General features: G+C 39.1%; 1 protein-coding gene across 12 annotated transcripts in view; it reads left to right on the forward strand.

Moving 5' to 3' along the window:
* The window catches only part of MYO16 (myosin XVI), a 698,554-nt gene that overhangs the window by 379,413 nt on the left and 296,899 nt on the right, over window positions 1-22,242 (forward strand). For all 12 annotated transcript variants that reach the window (XM_045377420.2, XM_005586232.4, XM_074021383.1 and 9 more), the window contains 2 exons: window positions 9,268-9,385; window positions 20,113-20,260. In XM_045377420.2, coding sequence (XP_045233355.2) covers window positions 9,268-9,385; window positions 20,113-20,260 — 266 coding nt within the window. The remainder of the gene's footprint in view (window positions 1-9,267; window positions 9,386-20,112; window positions 20,261-22,242) is intronic.

Raw genomic sequence — 22,242 nt, forward strand, 5'->3', positions numbered from 1 at the left:
AAAACTCTGTCTCAAAAAAAAAAAAAAGAAAGAAAGAAAAGAAAAAGAAAATGCAGTTTGGTGTGTTAGGACATTCTAGGGAGCTGGCCAGAAAAGAAATTATTGTGGGGGATCACTGGGAGCTGATAATAAGTCTCCAGTGTATCTGAAAGAATTGGCAATAGTGAGCCTTAAAGACTTTGATGTGCAGGCCGTGCACCTTTGGGGCCAAAACAGTTTTTAAACTCTATTCAGAAACACTTGCAGTGTTAACTGTCCCGCTACTTCATCTATCTAAAATATGACCGTGATTCAAGGAGGAAGTGAAAAGACCCATTAGCAGCTAAAATAAAGCTAAAACATTCCACGCAATCAAACTCAGAAATTTTACTCAAGGAGGCCACCACAGGTGCTTATCCATAGACTGGTTCTCTGGTTTATACATAGTTCTAGCAAGTTTTGTTAAAAAGTTTGTTCAGACGATAGCAGATCAGAAGAAGACAAAGGCCACTGGAAGGAACAGCTAGCAGTGGGGGGAACAGACAGGACAGGAACCAATAACCAATCCGAAAGAATGGAACTCAACAGTCTGCTTTCTGGGGGCCTCTGCCTAGAGATGAAATCCTCCCCATTTCTGTATTTCTTTTGGAAATCACTCCAGACACCTGGAAGTCATGATGATTGTCCCAAGGTTGAAATAAAATATTATTTTAGAGGATACTGTATCCTTGCTTATGCTGATGACCATGACTCAGTGCCATGGGTACACCAGCAACTCCCGATCCTAATCTCCATCCTGCCTTTCATTCTTAAAATGCAGACCTGCCTGTCCAGCGAACTTCCTGGACATGCCACAGTGTACTGCAAAGACGTGGCCAAAACTGAAGTCTTTCTTTTTTATTTTTATTTATTTATTTACTGTTATTGTTATTTATTTTTGAGACAGGGAATCGCTTTGTCTCCCAGGCTGGAGTGCAGTGGTACGATCACCACTCACTGCAGCCTCAACTTCCTGGGCTCAAGCGATCCTCCCACCTCAGCCTTCCAAGTAGCTGGGACTGCAGGCACGTGTCTCTATGCCTAGCAAATTTTTGTAGTTTTTTTGTGGAGATTGGGTCTCCCTGTGTTTCCCAAACTGGTCTCGAACTCCTGGGCTCAAGTGATCCACCTGCCTCAGTCTCCCAAAGTGCTGGGATTACAGGCGTGAGCCATTGCACAGTACTAAGTTTCTCTATTTCCAACACATTCTGAATATTCTATCACTCCTAGCTCTTATTCCGTCCAGTTTCCTTCAGGCCCACAGTCATTGCTGCTGTGGAGTCATCTCACATGGCATTATTGTTGAGACTGTTCTAAGTTACTGTTCTTCTTTTGCCATTCTTGGCCATCCTCTACTGCATGTCCCTGGGGCAGGCCATGGTTGGTAGCTCTGCTGCCCAGGGTCAGGTAGGGCCCAGACCCTGTTGCTCCCCAGGCACTTTCTCACCTGCTCAGAGGAAGGGAGCAGCAAGCCCCAGTCTAGGGAGAAGGCTCATCAGATGCAGAGGCGCTGCCTGTCTTCTCATCACAGTTACGGGCTTGAACTTAGTCATGCTGCTATCTAGTTAGGACTCATTGCTAACCAGGCAGCCATGTGTTCAGCTTCATCTGGTAAATGGAAGAAGAGGAGAGTTGATGCTGGTGAACTGCCATCAGCCTGTATCACCAGAGACTCCTTTGCTCAAAGCCCTTGAATGAGTCTCTGTTCCCCTTACATCAAGTCCGATAAATCGGCATGGCCCGGCATTCTTTCTGGCAGTGTTACATTTGTTGTGGTTTTTATTTTCTTCTCTAATCTTAGAACACTAAATCCCCTTCCTCTTACTCTATGCTGAAGCCACCTTTGAGCATGTAACCCTCTCAGCCTGGCCCGTGCAGTCTCATTCATTTGCTTTCTCATTCCACAAGCATCTATTAATATAAAGTGGCTTCCCAGTGCCTGTCCCTTGAATTCAGAGATGCTGTCTCAACAGCATGGGAGAAGCTCAGTTTCTATGTGGGGAATAAATGAATACACTAAAATAAGTATTGTGACAGTATAGGAGACACATTCAATTACCCCCAGTTTCCTAAGTTAACTTTCTTAGTTAACTTTACATTATCAAATACATTTAATGGACAAACCATTTGTATGTCATCAGGAGACTGTACATTTGGCCTGTGTGTGTTTCCTTGTATGTGATTTACAGAACCAACATTGACATTTTCTTCAGTTTTTCTTACCTGCCCTGCTTTTGTTAGATAGTGGGATTTTTCTGCCTCTCTTCCTTTTTTTACAACCTTTTATTTTTCATTCAAGTATAGGGAAGACACATTTGTGTAAAAAAAGTTGTTTATTATCTCGCAGGTCAAGGGGCCACTAAATGCATATATGGAAAATTGTGTTCAATTCCACATATATACTAACAGAACATAAGATTTTCTATAAATCAGTATTATCTGTATAACATTCAAGAAATAATGTACATATGTGCTATATCATTGCTTTGACAAAAAATAATGCATATACACATCATAGGCCATGTTACAATAGTATAAAACTTTCTATTGGCACTTATTTCAAAGTGTGATATTGATGCAGTGTGAAATTTCCACTGAGGTGCCTCTGATGCTGGCATGTGTCTGGCCATACACACATTTACAGAAGGATACCTGCATTTCAGTCATAATTTTATATTTAAAAGTGTCTGATTACATTCGTGCAAGACAGCTATACTTAAATCATTTCCTAAGTCAATGCCATCTAAAGGTTCAAAAGTTACAAATACAGAAATATACTGCACAATAAATACTGTGCTATTTGTGTTTGTTTCTGTGTCACCTGCTTTTTTATCTGGTTGCTACAGTGTAGAGTGATTTCTACCATGGTGGTGGTTACTTGGCATGTTCTGGAAATTTATAGTATCTTATTCCTCATTTAGAAATGAGAATAACTGATTTTTTAATTAATAAATTAGTGTGATTTTACATATTTTATACCTGTGAATTATAAGTAATTTTAAAATTTATTCTGCTCTAATAGATCCCTAAGCTTATGTCTGATTCTGTAGACTTTTCTCTTTAAAAAGAATGCATAATTAATCAGTTTTTTGAATATCTATGGTATCATGTGTGTTCATTAATGACTTTAATTTATAACCATTTACTAAGCTCATACTGTATTGAGCACCTGCATAATTCTACAGCAAGCTCAAAATAATTTATTTTTTGAAATGGAGTCTTGCTCTGTCGCCCAGGCTGGAGTACAGTGGCACGATCTTGGCTCACTGCAATCTCCATCTCCCAGGTTCAAGCAGTTCTCCTGCCTCAGCTTCCCAAGTAGCTGGGATTACAGGCATGTGCCACCACACCTGCCTAATTTTTGTATTTTTTAGTAGAGATGGGGTTTCACCATGTTGGCCAGGCTGCTCTCGAACTCCTGACCTCAAGTGATCTACCCGCCTCAGCCTCCCAAAGTGCTGGGATCACAGGCATGAGCCACTGCACCTGGCTGCTCAAAGTAATTTAACATTGAGTGTCAACTTGGGAAAATAGTATAACCTATCTTCTTTGTTCGAATACGTTAATATCCTGACGGCTGACACTTAAGAGTTAGAGTACATGTAAAACAACATGGTTCTAAAATAGCCTCAAGTTAACTAACAGAAATGACAGAAACTGATGACTTAATCATAATGACAAGGAACAATAGTTTCCCCTCTAAGTTATAAACAGTCATCTATTAAAATGATCATTTGGGAGACAGCAGGCTGTATAATTTCTTTAATGCATTCTCTATTACCTTATGTAAATTGGCTTTAAATTTTAGTTCAAACGAATACATTCTAAAATGCATTCCTTTGGATCAGGTAGATATAACCCTCCCAAATCAATTACCATCTGGGAGTCCAGATTATAATAGCAGTGCATATTTCAAGTAAAACTAATTCTAGTTAACTTGTGTGTTTTATTCACTCCTCATGACAAATAAAAAATGTCGTAAATAAATGACTTCTCGTCTCATGAAAAAATATTGTCCAGGTTTGAGCATGGCTTAAATTCCATGTCAGCTATGGTTTTATTGTTTCCCTTTAAATTATTATCCACACGAATATCATTCAGTGTCCAAGGTGTTCACGAAAATCATCAGCCATCATATCTGTAAACCATCTGAGTATATGTACAGGAATTAAATACAAGCATTGAATACATTTTTTAATTTACTGTAAATCTTTATAAAATTAGAGGGTTTAGTGAAATTAAGTATATTTAAGAGATGAACCAGTACGATAAATCTTCACAATGTCATTGATGGGTTCTTGTAAACTGTGACTTGAGGCAAAACTATTTCCTGTCTGCTGTAAAAACTTAACTCTTGTTTATACCAATTAGTCTATGATAAAATTCGTTGCATTAGAAGGTGCCTTGTTTTGCTTAAAGTAGAAATTTCCAAGAACCTATTGATGATATTAAGTGAGTACTTCCTATACTTCCTGAAAGGAAAATAGAATTAAGGAAATGAGTAGAAAAGAACATCCTTGAACAGCCTGGATCTATGGAGCTATCTAGTAGAAAGTTTGAAAGTCAGGATAAGATGAAAGGAAAGTTCACTAGGTGGCCCTAAGAGGAGAGGACAATGAGCTGATTAGAGACATGGTTTAGCCATATTTGGTTGTGAGACTCCACTGTGGAATATCACACAGGCCAACGTGGGGAATGCTGGCAGGCGGGACCAGGTGTGTAGCAAGCACACAAACTGTACCTTCTACTGAGAGAGCCTGGTTCATTCTAAAGAGACAATTTTGCCTTGAATCCTAGGAAAATACTCATTGGAGGTCATTTGGATCAGCAGTTATCAAATAATGTGTAGTAAAAGAATGAAGAGAAGTAAAAGTTATTGTACTAGTCTGTTCTCATACTGCCACAAAGATACTACCTGAGACTAGGAAATCTATTTTAAAAAAAAAAGGAGGTTTCATTGACTCACAGTTCTGCATGGCTGGGGAAGCCTCAGGAAACTTACAGTGATGGCAGGAGGTGAAGGAGAAGGAAGCAAGGCATGTCTTACATGATGGCAGGAGAGAGAGCATGTACAGGGGAAACTAGCAGTTTTAAACCGTAGATCTCATGAGAATGCCCTCATGATCATGAGAACAGCATGGGGAAAACTGCCCCCCATGATTCAATCACCCCCCACCAGGTATCTCCTTTGACATGTGGGAATTGCAATTTGACTTGAGATTTGGGTGGGGACACAGAGCCAAACCGTGTCAGTCAGGATGTGTTGGGGTGGTCTTCAGTGTAGTTTTGTGCAGATGCTGAGGAGTGGAGAAAGTGTTTCTGTGGTTGACAATGGCATCATTGTTAAAATAAAGATTGCCATTTCAGTGGAGTATGGGGAGCAAGAGAACCCAAAGTGAAAGGGTTTGAGTGGAAACTATAAGTTTCACACTGTCACAGCAGACAGTACTCTCCCTGAAGGAGGTTTCGGGAGAAGAGAGGGGAGGAGGAAGATTTAGTTGGTAACAACTAGAAAGTGAGAGAGTGCAGCACTGAGGTCCAGAAATGACTTTTGGCGATTATATGCAGGTCAAAAACTTATTCTTAAGAGACGTGACTGAAGTATTTCTGTCAGTCTTACACCTCATTTGGCCCATCTTAAAAGCCTGCCTAAGCTCACATTCTTTGTCCTGTGCTTCAAGTGCACTTTACCCCCTGGTAGATGGACGGGTGGAACCCGATCACCACAGACATGGCTTTGTTCCCCCATACAATTTCAGAGCCATTTAAGAGCAGTTAGGAAGGGCTGTTTTGTTTCTAATCCCTGCATTTGAATTTCAAACACTGGAAGCAGGGGATTTTCCATGACATTAAATTTATTGGAATAGAAAAGTCACGTTTCAGGAAGAAACTACCTGGAACTTTCACCAACGCTGGCTCAAGTGAACTTCAACTTTAAGAATATTCAATTCCATTGAAATCACTTAAATAAGGATTTACTATGCAATAGCTTTCAGAGAGCAGACTAGTGGGCTGATATCGATTGATTTAATATATATATATTTTTTAGATGGAGTCTCGCTCTGTCGCCCAGGCTGGAGTGCAGTGGCGCCATCTCGGCTCACTGCAAGCTCCCCCTCCCAGGTTCCCGCCATTCTCCTGCCTCAGCCTCCCGAGTAGCTGGGACTACAGGCACCCGCCACCACGCCCAGCTAATTTTTTGTATTTTTAATAGAGACGGGGTTTCACCATGTTCGCCAGGATGGTCTTGATCTCCTGACCTCGTGATCCGCCCATCTCGGCCTCCGAAAGTGCTGGGATTACAGGCGTGAGCCATCGCACCCGGCCCCTGATTTAGTATTTTTTATTGAGGATGCAGCAAGTTTTTACTTTTAGAAAATACAGTAGATTAACTCCTGCCATAATAGTCCACAACTTATAGGGACATAAATTTGTAGAAAAAATACCATACATTATAATAGAAAAAAAGGCAATAAAATTTGAATAAGTAAATATTGAGAATATATATATTTAATTTTCTTCATTTATATTTTTATTTAAATTTTGTTACTGTGCAATGTTGTCATTATTGTTTTTGAAATTAAGGTGAGCAGCGGAATAATGCCAGTTTTGTTTCACTCAGTATTTCCCTTAATACATTTATTTAGTGCCACCTATTGGCCAAATGGCTAATTAAAGATAAAAACTGGTTATTGCCTAGTTTATTTAGCATTTTAATCTTGACTCATGGATGACAATGTACAGTGAAAGAATGCCATGGAGTATTTACATTTGGTTAAGTAGTTTTAGTTTTATATTCATTTCATGCCTTTTATGCCTTTATTGGTATTTCAGCAGTGATTACTGCATAGTGTGGTGGTGAAGTGTGTGATTCTGAAAGCCAGCTCACCCAGGTTCAACTCCCAGGTTCATTGTTGACAACCTTTGAGCCTTGGGAAAACTACTTCATCTATGTCATTTTTCTTATAAAGCTGTGTAATATACACTGGTTCCGAGAGTTAACAGAGAACACACAAGCACAGACACATCTCACGTTAGAACACTGCCTGGCACATAGTGAGCATGACAGGAATGTTGTCTATTGCTACTCACAAAAGTAAAATTCACTGTTCTTATTTGCTGAATGTTTTCTCTGTGCCAGACGAAAAGCTGAGTGCTTTACACAACAGACACTGACAAACACTGAAGGAGTTATTCCTGCTTGAGAATTAACGACAAATGAGGTTTGAGGAATTCAGAAGACCTCCTCAGTGTTACATCAGTTCTCGGTAGCAGCGTTGGGGTGTGGGGGTAGCTCCTTCTCACTTCCAGGCGCATGCATTTAACCATTTCCCTATATTGACTGTTTGGGGAACAAGTTATTAATTACCTGTCATGTCGTTTTTCCAAGAATAATCAACACATTACTGATCAGACACAACACTAGAATAACTAGAAGCACAATATTTTAAAAGATTATCCTATTTTTAAGATTTTTAAAATAATTGTTTAATGTAATATTATTAATATTTAAAATGTGCTATCATTATGCTGTTTTCACTGTATGTATATCATCACTACAGATTTCATGTTAGATTATAGGAAAAGATACAAAAACGAAGTTACTATTTCATTTTTTTCCCCAGAAAACATTGCTGTTATCACTGCTATCAATTTACTTTTATCATCTTTAAAATTAGGTTATTATATACAGACCTAAAGCATAAAGTTTTTGTAAGGAATGAATATGTGTTTGTCTCCCAAATTCAAACTTCAAACACAGAAGTTTTAACATACTTCACTATTATCACAACTTGTAGCATATTTTAATTTGTGGTTAGCGTCAAAGTGTTTTATAATCTTTCACAATATAAAATACTTCCAGGTTAATTCAACTCCTTAATGTAGCAAAGGCCAGGAAATTTAAAAGTGATATCAAAGCGGCCGGGTGCGGTGGCTCATGCCTGTAATCCCAGCACTTTGGGAGGCGGAGGTGGGCAGATCACCCGAGGTCAGGAGTTTGAGACCAGCCTGGCTAACATGGTGAAACCCTGTCTCTGCTACTAAAAATACAAAAATTAGCTAGGCGTGGCGGCATGCCCCTGTAATCCCAGCTACCCCAGAGGCTGAGGCAGGAGAATTGCTTGAATCCAGGAGGTAGAGGTTGCAGTGAGCCGAGATCACACCACTGCAGTGAGCTGAGATCGCACCACTGCATTCCAGCCCGGGTGACAGAGCGAGACTCTGTCTCAAAATAAAATAAAAAATAAATTAAAAAAAAGAGTGGGATCAAAGCACTTAAAAAAATAGGATAGTGTTCTCAAAAAACACTACTAGAAACCCTAGGGAACAGGAAAAGTAGTCCACGTATCAATAAGGTGTTACTGTACTCCCTCCTGTGGCTGACGCAGAAACCGCATGGAACGCAACTATCATGAAAGACAGAGACACCCGTGAACCCTCCAGATTTTCATACATGTTGGAGAATTGCTATTCCCCATCACCTTCACAGGCAGAGTCAATTGACGAAGAAGCAGTGACTTTTATTCTACTGTTAATGGTTAAGGAAACATGTCAAGGAAGAATTTCAGCCCCCAGGGTTGGTCTGAGGAGCTTTATCATAGCAATTGCAAAGCCACAAACTTGCCAATCTGCAACAAAACACAGGGCAGCGAGAAAAGGCAGCACAGCAGCTCAGCTGGGAGTTTTGCTGCTGCCTTGTGGGAGAGAATAGTTGGTGTGAGGCCAAAGCACAATACAGGGAGGATAAACTGGGGTCAGGGTTGAAAAGAGTATGAGTGGAAAGTAAATAAGGATTCAAAGGAATGTTCTATCCTGATGTTTAAGTAAATGTATTACTGTAAAATACATTCTGACTATTGCTTATATTAATTCAAATGACTCCCTCCCTTCCAAAATGCAAACGCTATTTTACTGTTCTATTCAGGTGTGAAATCTCAATAACATTTGTTAAGCTTGGGGCTGTGTGTGAAGAGAATGGCTTTCCTTCTCTTATGTGCAAGGAGAGTGCAGTGTCGTGAAGTCCTCTGTCTATTATTGCTTCATGAACAGCAGCCACAGTTTGAGGCATAGGATGCTAGTAGCTTGCCTTTGAGGAAAAAGGAGTCTTAAAAATTCAATATGGCATTATATGAGCAGGAGAGAAACTTTCAGACCAAGAAGTATTCCCTGCATCGTTGCTGACTATTACTCATCAATTTTATTTTTTTAAATATGAGCAGTTCAGTAAAATGTTCTCCTCTCCCACAGGTCATGTGCATCTTAGAAGCCTTTGGACATGCCAAGACCACACTTAATGATTTGTCCAGTTGCTTCATCAAGTATTTTGAACTGCAGTTCTGTGAGAGGAAACAACAGCTAACTGGAGGTAAGTGCAGCATTTGCCAATGTGGATTTCCTGTGCGGAAGCAGCATGCGGGCACGTCGCACACAAGCACATGATGGAGACACCATGTATGAATCAATGCTGGGAGAAAAAATCTATTCTTCATCACAACCATATCTGTAAACAGCTTAAGATACTTCTGGAAAGTTTGTGTTACATTAGAACAAGGATCAACAGTCAGGCACTCAGTTGAGGGTGTGTGTGTGTGTGTGTATGTGTGTGTGTGTATACGTACCTGGGATATCAGGTGACAAGTGCTGAAGTTATTGTGAATTGAAAAATATTCTCAAATGCAAGCTGGACCTTTTCAAGATGATTATTTTATAGACTATATAATGAGAAACCAAACCCAAACCAAAAATAGCTGAAAGGAATCATCCTTGCTGAACATAGAAACAAACTCAAGTACTTTAATTAAATAAATAATACCTTAGTATTATATATAATTTCTTCACATAACACACATTGAAATCTATTTGAAGTAAAACTGAATCCATATAGTTAAATGATTGAATTAAATCTAAACATCAAAATAATCACCAAACTAAACCCAAACAGACACTGTTTCATATTTGATTTAAATACTTAAAGTATATTTTATGAAAACTCCTTATTTAAAATTCAACTAATTTATAATTCACCTAGGATTTTACATCTTTCCAATTAAAACAAATTCATGCAAATTAATAATATAAATACAATCATAGGTAGAATTTTTGGTATACTTGAATATTTAAAAAAACTTTTACAACAGCTGTCAGCACTTAAACATTTTCCAATTATTATAAATGATTTCCGAAAGAGCTTAATTTTATTTGGCTTTTTAAAGTTGCCCTATTTTCCCTTCAGGAAACAAAAGTTAGTTTTGACTGTAATCTAGAAACAAAATAATTGCATTTTGCAGCAAGTCTGTGTCAGAATCAGATTTCTACTAATTAAATGTGACGAATAACATGCATCAAAAGAGTAAGAAAAGATGCACTGGGCATGGTGGCTCACGCCAGTAATCCCAGCAGTTTGGGAGGCCAAGGTGGGCGGATCACCTGAGGTCAGGAGTTTGAGACCAGCCTGACCAACATGGGGAAACTCATCTCTACTAAAAATACAAAATTATCCAGGTGTAGTGGTACATGCCTGTAATCCCAGCTACTCAGAAGGCTGAGACAGAAGAATCGCTTGAACCTGGGAGGCGGAGGAGGTTGTGGTGAGCAGAGATCGCACCATTGCACTCCAGCCTGGACAACGAGAGCAAAACTCTGTCTCCAAAAAAAAAAAAAAAAAAAAAAAAGATGCTTTTAGATGTTGAAGTTAGAAGGTTAAGTTGTGCAGCAAAAGGAAAGCTATTTGTTCGTTGATTTGTTTTTTAAATGCATGACTTAGAGTTCTGAAGGTCTGCCTTTTTATGAAGACCTCGTCGGAGAACTGTCTTGAGCCTCAAGCTCTGGTTTTCCAGTCTCGGTTTCCTAACACCTGGCCGGGTGTGCTCCTCCAGGGGAAGGGGCCGGATTTACTTCTGTAATACTGAGCACAGGTTCCCCGCTGAGCTCTTAGTGACTGGTGGGCTGTGGCGATGTTCTCTAAGTGGGTAGTAAGTTCTCCAAAAGTAGGAAGCTGAAACATGGAAAGCTCCGTGTTCCAGCCGCTTGCCACTCAAAGATGTGGCCCAAGGACAAGCGCCGCGTCATCACTCAGGAGTTTGTTGGAGACGCAGAATCTGACGCCATACTCCAGACTGGCTGGTGGAGACTGCAGTTTAACAAGATTCCCAGGTGATTCATGGGACATGAGTGTCTGAGAGCTCTGAGAGCTGAAAGCAGGCCACTCGTGTTTATGCACAACTAGTGCAAGGAGGAGAAGCTCATCTGAGGTATCACCAGCATGAATTTTTCTTCTCAATTTCATGTTTCCTTTACCAAGAGGGAGAGAAAATAACTGGCTTCTGAAGGTGTCATCCATTACTAACTTTTTTTTTCTTTTTTTTTTTTTCCTCTTGTTTATTTTTCTGGATAGAGTTTAGAGGGTCCTTTTCTTTAGGAACGTTAATTTAGAAAATAATTATATATACATATTAAAAAGAACTGGAAAACTTTGTTGTAAACACTGATTAACTGAGCCTTCTGTTAATCAACAATCTCAGTGAACACGTGGTCCCTCACATCTTCAGCGTAATCAGCCCCACATATACCTCTCCCGCAGCTTGTCCAGGCAGCATTGAGACCCAGAGGTGATGCATATTCATAATGATGGGCCTGGAGCAGTTTGAGGCCCAGAAAAGTTCTCTGAATCCTTGAGGAACTGTGACCGTAATTTCGATGTAATTTCAGTATTGTGTAGAGTTTATTTTTCTCTTATGGAGCAATCGGGGCATTGATGACAGGCGTGCTCCACCTTTCTCCACTTTCTGGATGGCCTTTTTACTAGTTCTGTTCCCCTAATTAACATCCTTAATTTATTTCTTATCACCTATGTTTGTTTGTTTCATAGCTTCCTGCTGTGTTCTTTTAAAACTCTGGCCAGATGATTTGGTGATCGTTTTCAATGTTTTTATTTAAGAGTAATAAACTGCTATAAACAAAGTAACAAAGCCAGTGCTGAGATGGCATTCATAGAAGTCTACTGCCTAGATCATAAATGTGGTAGGACCCACAGTGCCCTGAAGGGGTAAGACTGGGAACTCAGTTGTTTCCTGTTTTTAAGAAGAGAAATAAAAGGAATATGTTCAGAAAATGTTTATCAGGAGAGTGAAAGTTCCAATGTCATGTTTTTGGAGTAAACTGTTGACAAAACTAAAAATGTTTACACTGAAAAAGAAATAACTCAAGAGAAAGAGGACAGATTTCTTCAAGTATCCCTTACCACGTGGAAAGGGTTTTGAGTACAAAGGTATATTGTGCATACTACAAAGAGCAGGTCGATGTTTCCGAGAAGGAACGTCTTTACTCGGTCATCAGAACCTGCCGTGCAACATCCTCACGTCTGCCACGCACTCTCTCATGCCTACGCTGGCTGTGCCTAAGCAAGAGGAAGGGGCAGACACCAGCTGGACCAGATAATTTTAAAGATGCTGCCTAGGGCTCAACATTATTTAAGTCCAAAAATGAAAGCACTCTTTCAGCTGTGGATCTGATGTTCCCATGTCTCCCAGAGTAGCTTAATAGCATGTACTTGTCTCCTGTGCCTGTTAGCATAGACTGAACAGGGTTGATATTAGAACGTGTTAGATGTCAGTGTTCGAAAGCTGCAGTAGCAAATGAACACCAATGTAGTGGCTGGAAACAACAGAAATTAATTGTCTCACAGTTCTGGAGGGTAGAAGTCTGGAATTCAGGTGTCTGTAGATGCACGAGCTCTTGGCTTCTCTGGGGGGACCTCCCCTGCCCATTCCTAGCTCTGATGGTTGCTGCTGATCCTTAGTGCTCCGTGGCTTGGAGATGCATTGCTCCAGTCTCCGCCTCTTTTGACTCATGGCCTTTTCCCTGTGTCTCTTCTCTTCTCCAAAGGACACTGGTCGCACCCTACTCCAGTATGGAGTAGCTCATTGAATTAGGACACACCCTACTCCAGTATGACCTTATTGTAACTTGAGTACAGTAGTTTCACCCTAAACTAAGGTTTCGCTTTCTGTGGTTTCAGTTACCTGAGTTCAACTGTGGTTCAAAAATATTAAACAGAACATTCTCAAAGTAAACAGTTCATAAGTTTTCAATTGCATATTATTCTGAGTAATGTGATGAAATCTCCTGCCCTCCAACTCCATCCAGCCTGGGAGGTGAATTGCCCCTTTGTTCAGTGTATCCACGATGTCTCCGCTACCCACCTGTTAATCACGTAGAAGCTCTCTCAGTTATCAGATGGTGCCAGTTTCCTGGTGTTTGTGTTCAAGTAACTCTTATTTTACTTAATAATGGCGTCAGAGTATAGGAGTGGTGAGGCTGGAAATTTGCATAGCCCAAAGAGAAACTGAAAAGTGCTTCCTTTTCATGAAAAGGTGAATGTTCTCAACTTAATAAGGAAAGAAAACAAATTGTATGCTGAGGTTGCTAAGATCCATGGTAGGAAACAATCTCCTACCCCTGGAATTGTGAACAGCATATTGTTACAACTGTCCTATTGTATTATTAGTTGCTGTGTTAATTTCTTGCTGTGCCTAATTTATAAATTAAATTTTATCATAGATGTGTAAGTATAGAAAAACATCATGCATACAGAGTTTGGTACTATCCTCAGTTTCGGGGGTCCACTGGGATCTTAGAATGTATTAACTGAAGACAAGGGGTGACGACTGGATCTCTGCATTGATGCTATTCCCAAAGAAGGTTATATTCTAAGGTATTGGAGATGAAGACCTCAGTATGTAGTTTTTGGGTTTTTTTTAGGACAAAATCCATCTTGTAACAAAGAGTAATGGAGATGCATTGTATGAATTTTTGCTTTAAAATGATTTTCAGTTTAAGAATGAAATCATCACTGCTCAAAAAAAATGGGCACCCTGAATACTTTAAGAAGCTATCAGTAAATGATACTTTTGTTATACATTAGTGATACTTTTAAATAATTCAATCTGCTGCCAAGACTCTTTATGAAAGAAAAATAAAAAACACATTAACTTAAACTACTTCACATACATTTTAAAGAGAGCTGAATCATTCAAGTTAGTCCCCTGTAAAAGCATTCTGAATTGTAAATGTTCACTAAAATAGTTAATCAAATTGGAGTGATGCTACTCTCTCTCAAACCAGGTCAAATAAGTGTTGATTACAGATTGAGTTTATACTTTATGGTAGACTGTTTTTCTTTAAATTATCAGCATTTATGAAACAGTTTTTACCATTTTATTGGACAGGGAGTATCATCATACTAATTTGAAGATTGATAGGTGCTGTTTCTTTCATTGTTACTATTAGTTATACTTTTATAATTTAATGTCAAATCTTTCATCAGAGATGTAACCACAAATCATAATATAAAAAAAATACCAGCCTCAGTTTTATGAAACACTATAGATAAGTAAGGACTGTTTCTTGTTTGGGGGAAAATGTAATTTATAAATAACCTTCTAGTCTGGCTTCTAGTCCAGTATTTTCCCTGATCTGATTATCTATTTTAAAATATGATTATTTAGGTTCGCTGGTGTAAGTGCAACCCTCCTTCAGGATTGAGTGACTTATAAAACATCTTACTATCACTGCACAGACAAGTTTATAAAAAGTTACTGTATAAATAAAAGGAAAACTTTGCCAACAATGACTTAGTTTTAGCCATACAGCACCTTTTATTTGAGACTTAAGGTAATTTGCTGATATCATTGCCCGAATCCCTACCAATTTGTATTTTTCATCTGAGCATGCAAAGAGGTTTACATTGTGTGACATACAAATCAATTTATGATATTAATGGCATATTCTTGTATGTTTTCCAAAAAGTTTTGGTCCTGAAAATATGTGTTTACAGATTATGTGTAGCATAGTACGCAGTAAAGTATTTTGTAGGGCTATACAGTTTTTGTTCATTGTGAAAAAAAAGTGGGGGAAATAGTTTCTTCTCCTTCAAGAAAGAAAAGTTCGTGCCCTTGTCCTTCCCATTGACTTCCAGAAACTTCCAACACCCACTCTCATCCTGTTGCACCCATCTCCTTATGGGTACGTGACCACTTAGGATCTGTTCCTGGAAAGGGAATGACAGTTCTTTCTCTTCTGCACAAGATCATTCCTTGTCTTTTAAGGGTACAAAACCATAAATTTTCATTCACTTTTGAGTGTGTGCAGTTTTTTATATAGTACACAAAACTGTCTCACCGAACATGCACAGATAAAGTAAAATAATATACTGTCTTCATTCTTATCAAATAATCACTTTATTGTTTTGGATCTTCAAAAATACGTGATAGCGACATTTTTAGTGAGCTCTTTCTTATTCTAATTTACTCGCAAGTCACCTGTTTCCTGGGAGCGACAAATCAGGTTGTAAAACCATCTTCATGCAAAGTAGCTGGGCACATGGAAAAGGACCTTGTAGATCAAATTGCAGGTTGGCCATCGGGTTGTAAACTCAGGTGAATGTCACTGATTCTCTTTACCCGGCTATAAAATTAGGGGACCGGCCTCCATGGTCTCCTGTGTTCCTTTCAGCTGCTTTTTATTTAATTGGAAATAAACCACTTTTGAAGTTGACTATTTCTAGTATCATGATGGAGTTATTAATGGTTTAATCAGGCTGCCTCTGCAAAGGAGCCAGTGCTAATAAAGGGGTGCCAAGAACACTGGCCTCAGTGCATCCTCACAAATCTTATTTGGCTGAGGGGGCTTGTGAAAAGAGCATATGACCAGCCATGTCCCAAATCTCGCTTAGCAGCTAGATTTTCCAAACGGAGTCATTCTCTTTATCAAGGTAAATCTTAGCTGTTGACCAGATAAGTTCTCAAACAAGAAAATGATCTCCTCTTCTGGAATATTCATTATTGAAGAGAATTCTGTTCACCAAAAACAGGGTGAAGGACTTTTAGAAGAGCTTACTTGTAAAGGACTGGAAGACATTGAGAGTCCATAAGGCCATGCTTTTAACTGCACCCAGAATATGCAGAGGGCCAAGTTCATCACCATCGGCAATGCATTCAGTGAGCTCCAAAGGCAGATGTTTGCTTGATTCTAAGCTCTGAGTTCCCTCTAGTCCTTACGAGCCACAAGGCCTGGGGTTGAGTCCTGGCTCGTTTACTTTGTGCCCGCTGGCCTTGGGCAGCTCACTGGATCTTCCATACCTCATTTTCTTCTTCTGTCCAAAAGGGATAACTATCACCCGAAACTCCTAGAGTTTCCATGAATATTCAATATGTTAACATTGCTCTTTAAATCACTCACTGTTTTCTTTTTCTTTCACTTTTATTTCAAATCTTAGATTATCCCTTTCCCAGAAGTAAGTGGGAGGAACTCAAAAGGGAGGGAGGTCCAGAGTCCCCCTGAGGAATATCAAGAATACTTGGATTTTGATGTTTGTGCCCTGAAAATATCCAAGTGTATTTAAGTTGAAATTGAAATTTACTAATGATAGAAAATATCTTCCAGTAAATGCAGCCAGGCTATGTGTTCTATTTAAGAAATTTAAACGTTAAAGTTACTGCAAATGAAATGGAAAATATATTAAGGCCTTTGCTTTGTGATTATCCAAATCCTGATGTTAAATAAAGCAGAGGCATAATAACAGATGAATAATCATCTTTGTTACCATCATCAATTAGTCTTAGAATTACATACTTAGCAGGACATTGTTTTAAAAGTTTCGAAGTGCTTTAGTTGATCTTATGTGAAGAGCAGCATCCTTTATTGCAAACAGCCTGGGCTTAGGAGACAAGAGAGTTGGGCTTCAATGTGAAAAGGCCTGCAACAGAATTTTAAATGAGGCAATGTTAGAAGGACACTAGAATAGTGTGTGGTACACAGTAGGTACTTTAAGTGGTAGCACCTTCCTCTTGAAGTCCAGAGGAATCTTGGAACCTTCGCGTCTTTTCTTCTTCATACTACAGATAGGAAAAATGAAGCCCAGAGGGATGCGGGGATTGGCAGTGTCAGACTCCAGAGTAGGATCCGTCCATTTGACTCCTGTGGGAAGCACTTTCACTTACGTTACACCACCAGAGTGATGACCACCCTGACCATGAATAATGAGATGGAAAGAAATGCATAGGTGTAAAAGGGAAAATATTTGGCTATCCTAATTAATTGATAATATGTTTTTGGTGGTTGCTAATTGAAGGCATGACAGTACTTTCTGGGAACGGGCCCTAAGTGGTCATGTACCCATAACTAGATGGCTGCGACAGGGTGAGATTGGGTGTTGGAAGTTTCTGGAAGTCAATGGGAAGAGCAAAGGCAGGAATTTTTCTTTCTTGAAAGAAAGGGAAATTTATTTCCCCCACTTTTTTTCATAATGAACAAAAGCTGTATAGACTTATGAAATACTTTATTGCATTTTATGTTACATATAATCTGCAAACATATGTTTTTTCAGCACCAAAACTTTTTAAATACATATATGAATATGTGGACACTTGTAGAGAATTACAAGTATGTTTCTAGTCAAAAGTGTTTCGTACATAAAAGAGCTTTTAAAACATAGAAGTCTTGAGAAGTCAAGAACTGTTAGTAGAATGTTTCTTTCTATGTATGAACACTTACATGAATGTGTCCTGAAACCTGTTTAACTTAGAAGCCCATCATACTCCTTCCATTTTTACCGTTTCATTTCAGACACAACAAAAAGTCTGCATTTCTCCATTTGAAGGAATATTAGAGTTTCATGGCAATTTGAATTTTGGGCTGTCTTGTGTTTGCTTCCATCTAAAAGCTCACTCAAGATGTATACATATTTTGAAACCCTGCTGATCAGAATTCTGCTAATCCACAGCAATTTTATTCACTGCTGGAGATGAGCTAACCAGGTTGATTAATAATTACACTGTTTTTGAATTTAGATGAAAGATATCAAAGTGACTCCATGATGTGGAATTTGATTAGTTTTGAATACTGCTTCAAGCAGAGTTTGCATATTGGCTGGGATAGGTGGGGGTTAGCCAACCATTTCTCCAAGAATGGTAGCAAGATGACTGTTTCATTCTCCCTTCTCATCTGGTATTTCATGCCTAAAGTTTAGGAACAAAAGGAAGATAATTTTATTTAAAATGTTTTTAGGTTTTTAAAGAATATCCTCTTGAGTAGTAAATTAATTCAAGATGAATATTATTAATATTAAATAGAAAATGTTTCCAGCGAAGAATTTAAGGAAGAAAAAAAGAAAAAAAGTATTTAAAACTTAACTTGAAATTGCCACCTAATTGATTCTCATTGAGACCTGTGCACACACATTCAAGCACACATGTTCGTCCATTGAGGTTTATTGCTAATTCAGGACTTGATACCGCCCCCATTCTAAGTTTACCATCACCTTGGGGCTTTACTGTCACCAGTGAAAGGGATATTTTGAAAGACCTTTTCTTTATGCACTTCTGGTGACTTTTCCCAAACTTGTCTCTTTAGACAACTTATCTTACTAAGGGATATTAATTTTGAAATTTAAAAAACTCTGATAATCATTCTGATTAGCTAAATTGAGCACTTACTAAATGCATTGGAAGGCACTGTAAATAGTGGTTCTAGTTGTTAGAACAGATTTGCTGTATACAATTAAATTGGGAGACACCACATTTTTGCTTTTAGTGGCTGGACTTTAGAATAATGCTTAGCAAATTCATTACATGAGATTTTTTAAAAGTTCAAATGTATGAGATAATTATAACCATTTGCCTTTCTAAGAACTGCCATTCTTTAACACCCCTCACCCAAATAATATTGATTTTGGATTCTTACTTCAAAGAGGAAAACTAATAATTCACATTTGCATTTAAAATTGAAATACAGGTCTGGCGTGGTGGCTCACCCCTGTAATCCTGGCACTTTGGGAGGCTGAGGTGGGCAGATCATTTGAGGTCAGGAGTTCAAGACTAGCCTGGCCAATACGGCAAAACTCCATCTCTACTAAAAATACAAAAATTAGCCGGTGTGGTGACACACACTTGTGGTCCCACCTACTCAGGAGGCTGAGGCAGGAGAATCACTTGAACCAGAGAGGCAGAGGTTACAGTGAGCCGCGATCATGCCACTGCACTCCAGACTGGGCAATAGAGTGAGACTATGAATCAAAAAGTAAATTAATTAATTAATTAATTAAATTAAATTAAATTAAAATACACAATCTGATTATTCATAATGATAAAAATAACCCTATATTAATTTTTTAATGCTCCAGAAACAATGAAATTTGCAGCATGCCAAACATACAGTCATAATTTTGACCAATGCTAGCTTCTGAATTGCCGATCTTCATATGTAAAGCAAAACTGAGGCTGTGATTACCATATTGCATCTTTTTGGCCTTGTTAATCAACTACTATCAAATAAATTTCAACACCTTATATTTATGAATTGGGTTGTCTTTTATTTTGTAAAGGTTTGAAAACAGAGGACTAAATAAACATTAGATAGTAGTCCTATTACTGCACGCGTGTGGTCAGAATAAAAGGAGAAGATGACTACACACTGTTCACATTGGACCTGTGTTACTTTATAGCCACCTCATCTACCTCATCCTCAAATACATTCTGTATATTAAACTATATCTGTGTGAATTCAAATTGCATTTTCCTTTGCTGCAGTGGGTTTCTTCTGGTGTTTCTGGCAGTGAGGGACCATGGTCTATCTCCCTGGGCCTTCGTTGTGTGGCCACATATAATTCTGATTTAGTTGCGGGGAATGCTTGTCAGTGCCTTTAGTGGAGCACTTTTTGAACAGTGTGTGTTAATATCCACCCTACCAACATGGCCGGGACTCTCAAACAGTTGAGATATTAATGAGGAAAATTCCAAAGCTTCTTTCAAAGCCTTTGTTACAGGCAAGAGCAAATCTTGTTCCAGATTATATTTGTGCACCAAGTTCTTTGTTGGATATGGGACGAGGAAGGATGTCCCCTTAAACCATGTCTTTTCAGCATCATATTGAAAGTCCTAGCTAATGCAAAATGACAATAAAATAAAATGTAAATAGATGGGAAAGGGAAAAGTCAACAGTCCTTGTATCTCTTGTAATTAATGAATATGTGTTAATTTATGGAAATGAAATGAATACTCTGCCATTTAACAGAATTACTTTTCTTTTCCCAACCAGCCAGAATTTATACATATTTGCTGGAGAAATCCAGACTTGTTTCACAACCTCTTGGCCAGAGCAATTTTCTCATTTTCTCCTTGTTGATGGATGGGTTATCTGCTGAAGAAAAACATGGACTTCATCTTAATAATTTATGTGCACACCGGTGAGTGACTAAGTATTTTGTATCTAAAAGCTATGCCTTCAAATTGTGATTGTAATTTGGTAAATTATCTTCTTACTTTTCAGAGACAAAACGGTGAATAAAAGATAACTGTTGGATACTGTTAGGTTGAAACTATCCACATAACAAGGTTCCAACTGTTTATTGAATGTTTGGGTGAAGTTGTATGTGTGTGAACAGACTTATATTTATATTTTACTAGTTTTCAGATCAGAAAAAAATGTATGCATATGTAAACTCCTGTACTCCTTTTAAGTATTTTGGCTATAACATTAGTTCTGCATTCCTAATTCATGGCCCTGTTTTGAGATAATGGGCAATATTATTTGTGGAAGTATGATTATTCATTGGTGGATGAAGGTTTATCATGGCTTAAGATGCACACACACATAACCTGAGGGGCTGATTTCCTTTAATGGAGGCAGAAAGCACTTGTGTTAAAATTAGGATGCCTTGGTCGTACGAGAACGATGGGAGTGACGGGCCATATTGACAGTGAGTGAAAAATGTTTTCTCAATGTTTGCACTTCTGCTAACTGGCTGGTTTAGTGCGTCTCCACCACAGGGATTGGTCCAGATTTGCATTAGGATGAGAACAAGAAACAATTTGGGGAATGAACCCTGTTCAGAAGAGAAGTTGGTGGGAGAAGAGCGCAAGAGAGAATTGGATTCTGATCCAAACTCAATTCAGTCGCAGGGGATGTGGGAACTAGACTCTGAAGGACATGTGGATTGACTTCAGATACCTGCTGATACCTGATTTATGGCTTATTGGGTGTTTATTATTAGATCTAGAGGAATGGTGTGAGTTTGCACAATTTTAGGAGAACTTTTGTGAGAAAAATAAAGGATGCTATAGAAAACATACACATAAACACACCCCCCCTACACACAGAAGGGTTGCTTCACTTACCTGCATGTAGTCAAGACAGTGGTTAAGGCCAAGTGATTATTGAGAGAACAAATGGCAGGGGGCTTCCCCAACAATCCCCCCTCTTGAGTACACACGTAGGCTGCTTTAAGCCTGCAAAAAAACATATCTCTCTAGTTCTCTCTGCTCTGCTGTGCTGTATCTCCATCTGAAACCGTTATATTCTGGTTGGGGAGACATTAATAAACAGGTTGGTAATAGTCGAGGTGATATGATGAAAAATAAATCAAGGTTGGGGAACAGAAGAGCGGGTGGGTGTCCTGCTTTTAGATAGGTTAATCAAGAGCCTCCTACCAGGTGATACCTGTGGTAGAGACACCAGAGAAGGCCATTCACAGATCTGAAGTGTTGTCCAAGGGAGATGGAAGTGGACAAGGGGCCTGAGGAAACATACTCAATGTTTGAGGGACAACATGAAGGCCAGGGGCTGAGATTAGAGTTGTATGGGAAAGAGGGAGGATAATAGAGACAACATGAAAGGAACAGCCATGGTCAGAAATTTAGATTTCCTTCAGAGTTGTCTGGAAGTGATTGGGGGTTTTGAGTATGCAAGGGAATTGGTTTTCACTTTGAAGGTGACTTGCATCTGTGGAGATGTCCCTGTGGTATTCCCAGCTGGAAGCAGAGAGCTAAATTCCTGCTATGGTAGTGGGGAGGTGGTGATGGCACTGATGGTAGTGGTGGTGCAGGCGATGAGGAATGGGGAAACATGGGTGACGCTCTGAAGGTAGGAAGGTCGGGATTGATGGATGCACTGAGCGAGGGATGTAAGGTAAAGAGATCAAGAATGATTCCTGTGACTGTGGCCTGAGCAACACATGGTGTCATTATGCCGTTCACATCGTGACAAGGCTAGGAGGGAACCAGGGTGCTGGGGAGGAGAAGAGTGGCCAGAGAACCAGTCCTGCTGTTTTGAGACAGCAAGGTGGAGATGCAGGAGTGTCAGGAGGGCGCTGGAGAGAGGAGGGACTTCACAGCGTAATGGAGCCGGTGTGAGACTGAACACGTAGAACTGCTTGGAGAAATTATAAGA

The sequence above is a fragment of the Macaca fascicularis genome, chromosome 17 (genome assembly GCF_037993035.2).
Source record: "Macaca fascicularis isolate 582-1 chromosome 17, T2T-MFA8v1.1".
Classification (NCBI taxonomy): Eukaryota; Metazoa; Chordata; class Mammalia; order Primates; family Cercopithecidae; genus Macaca; species Macaca fascicularis.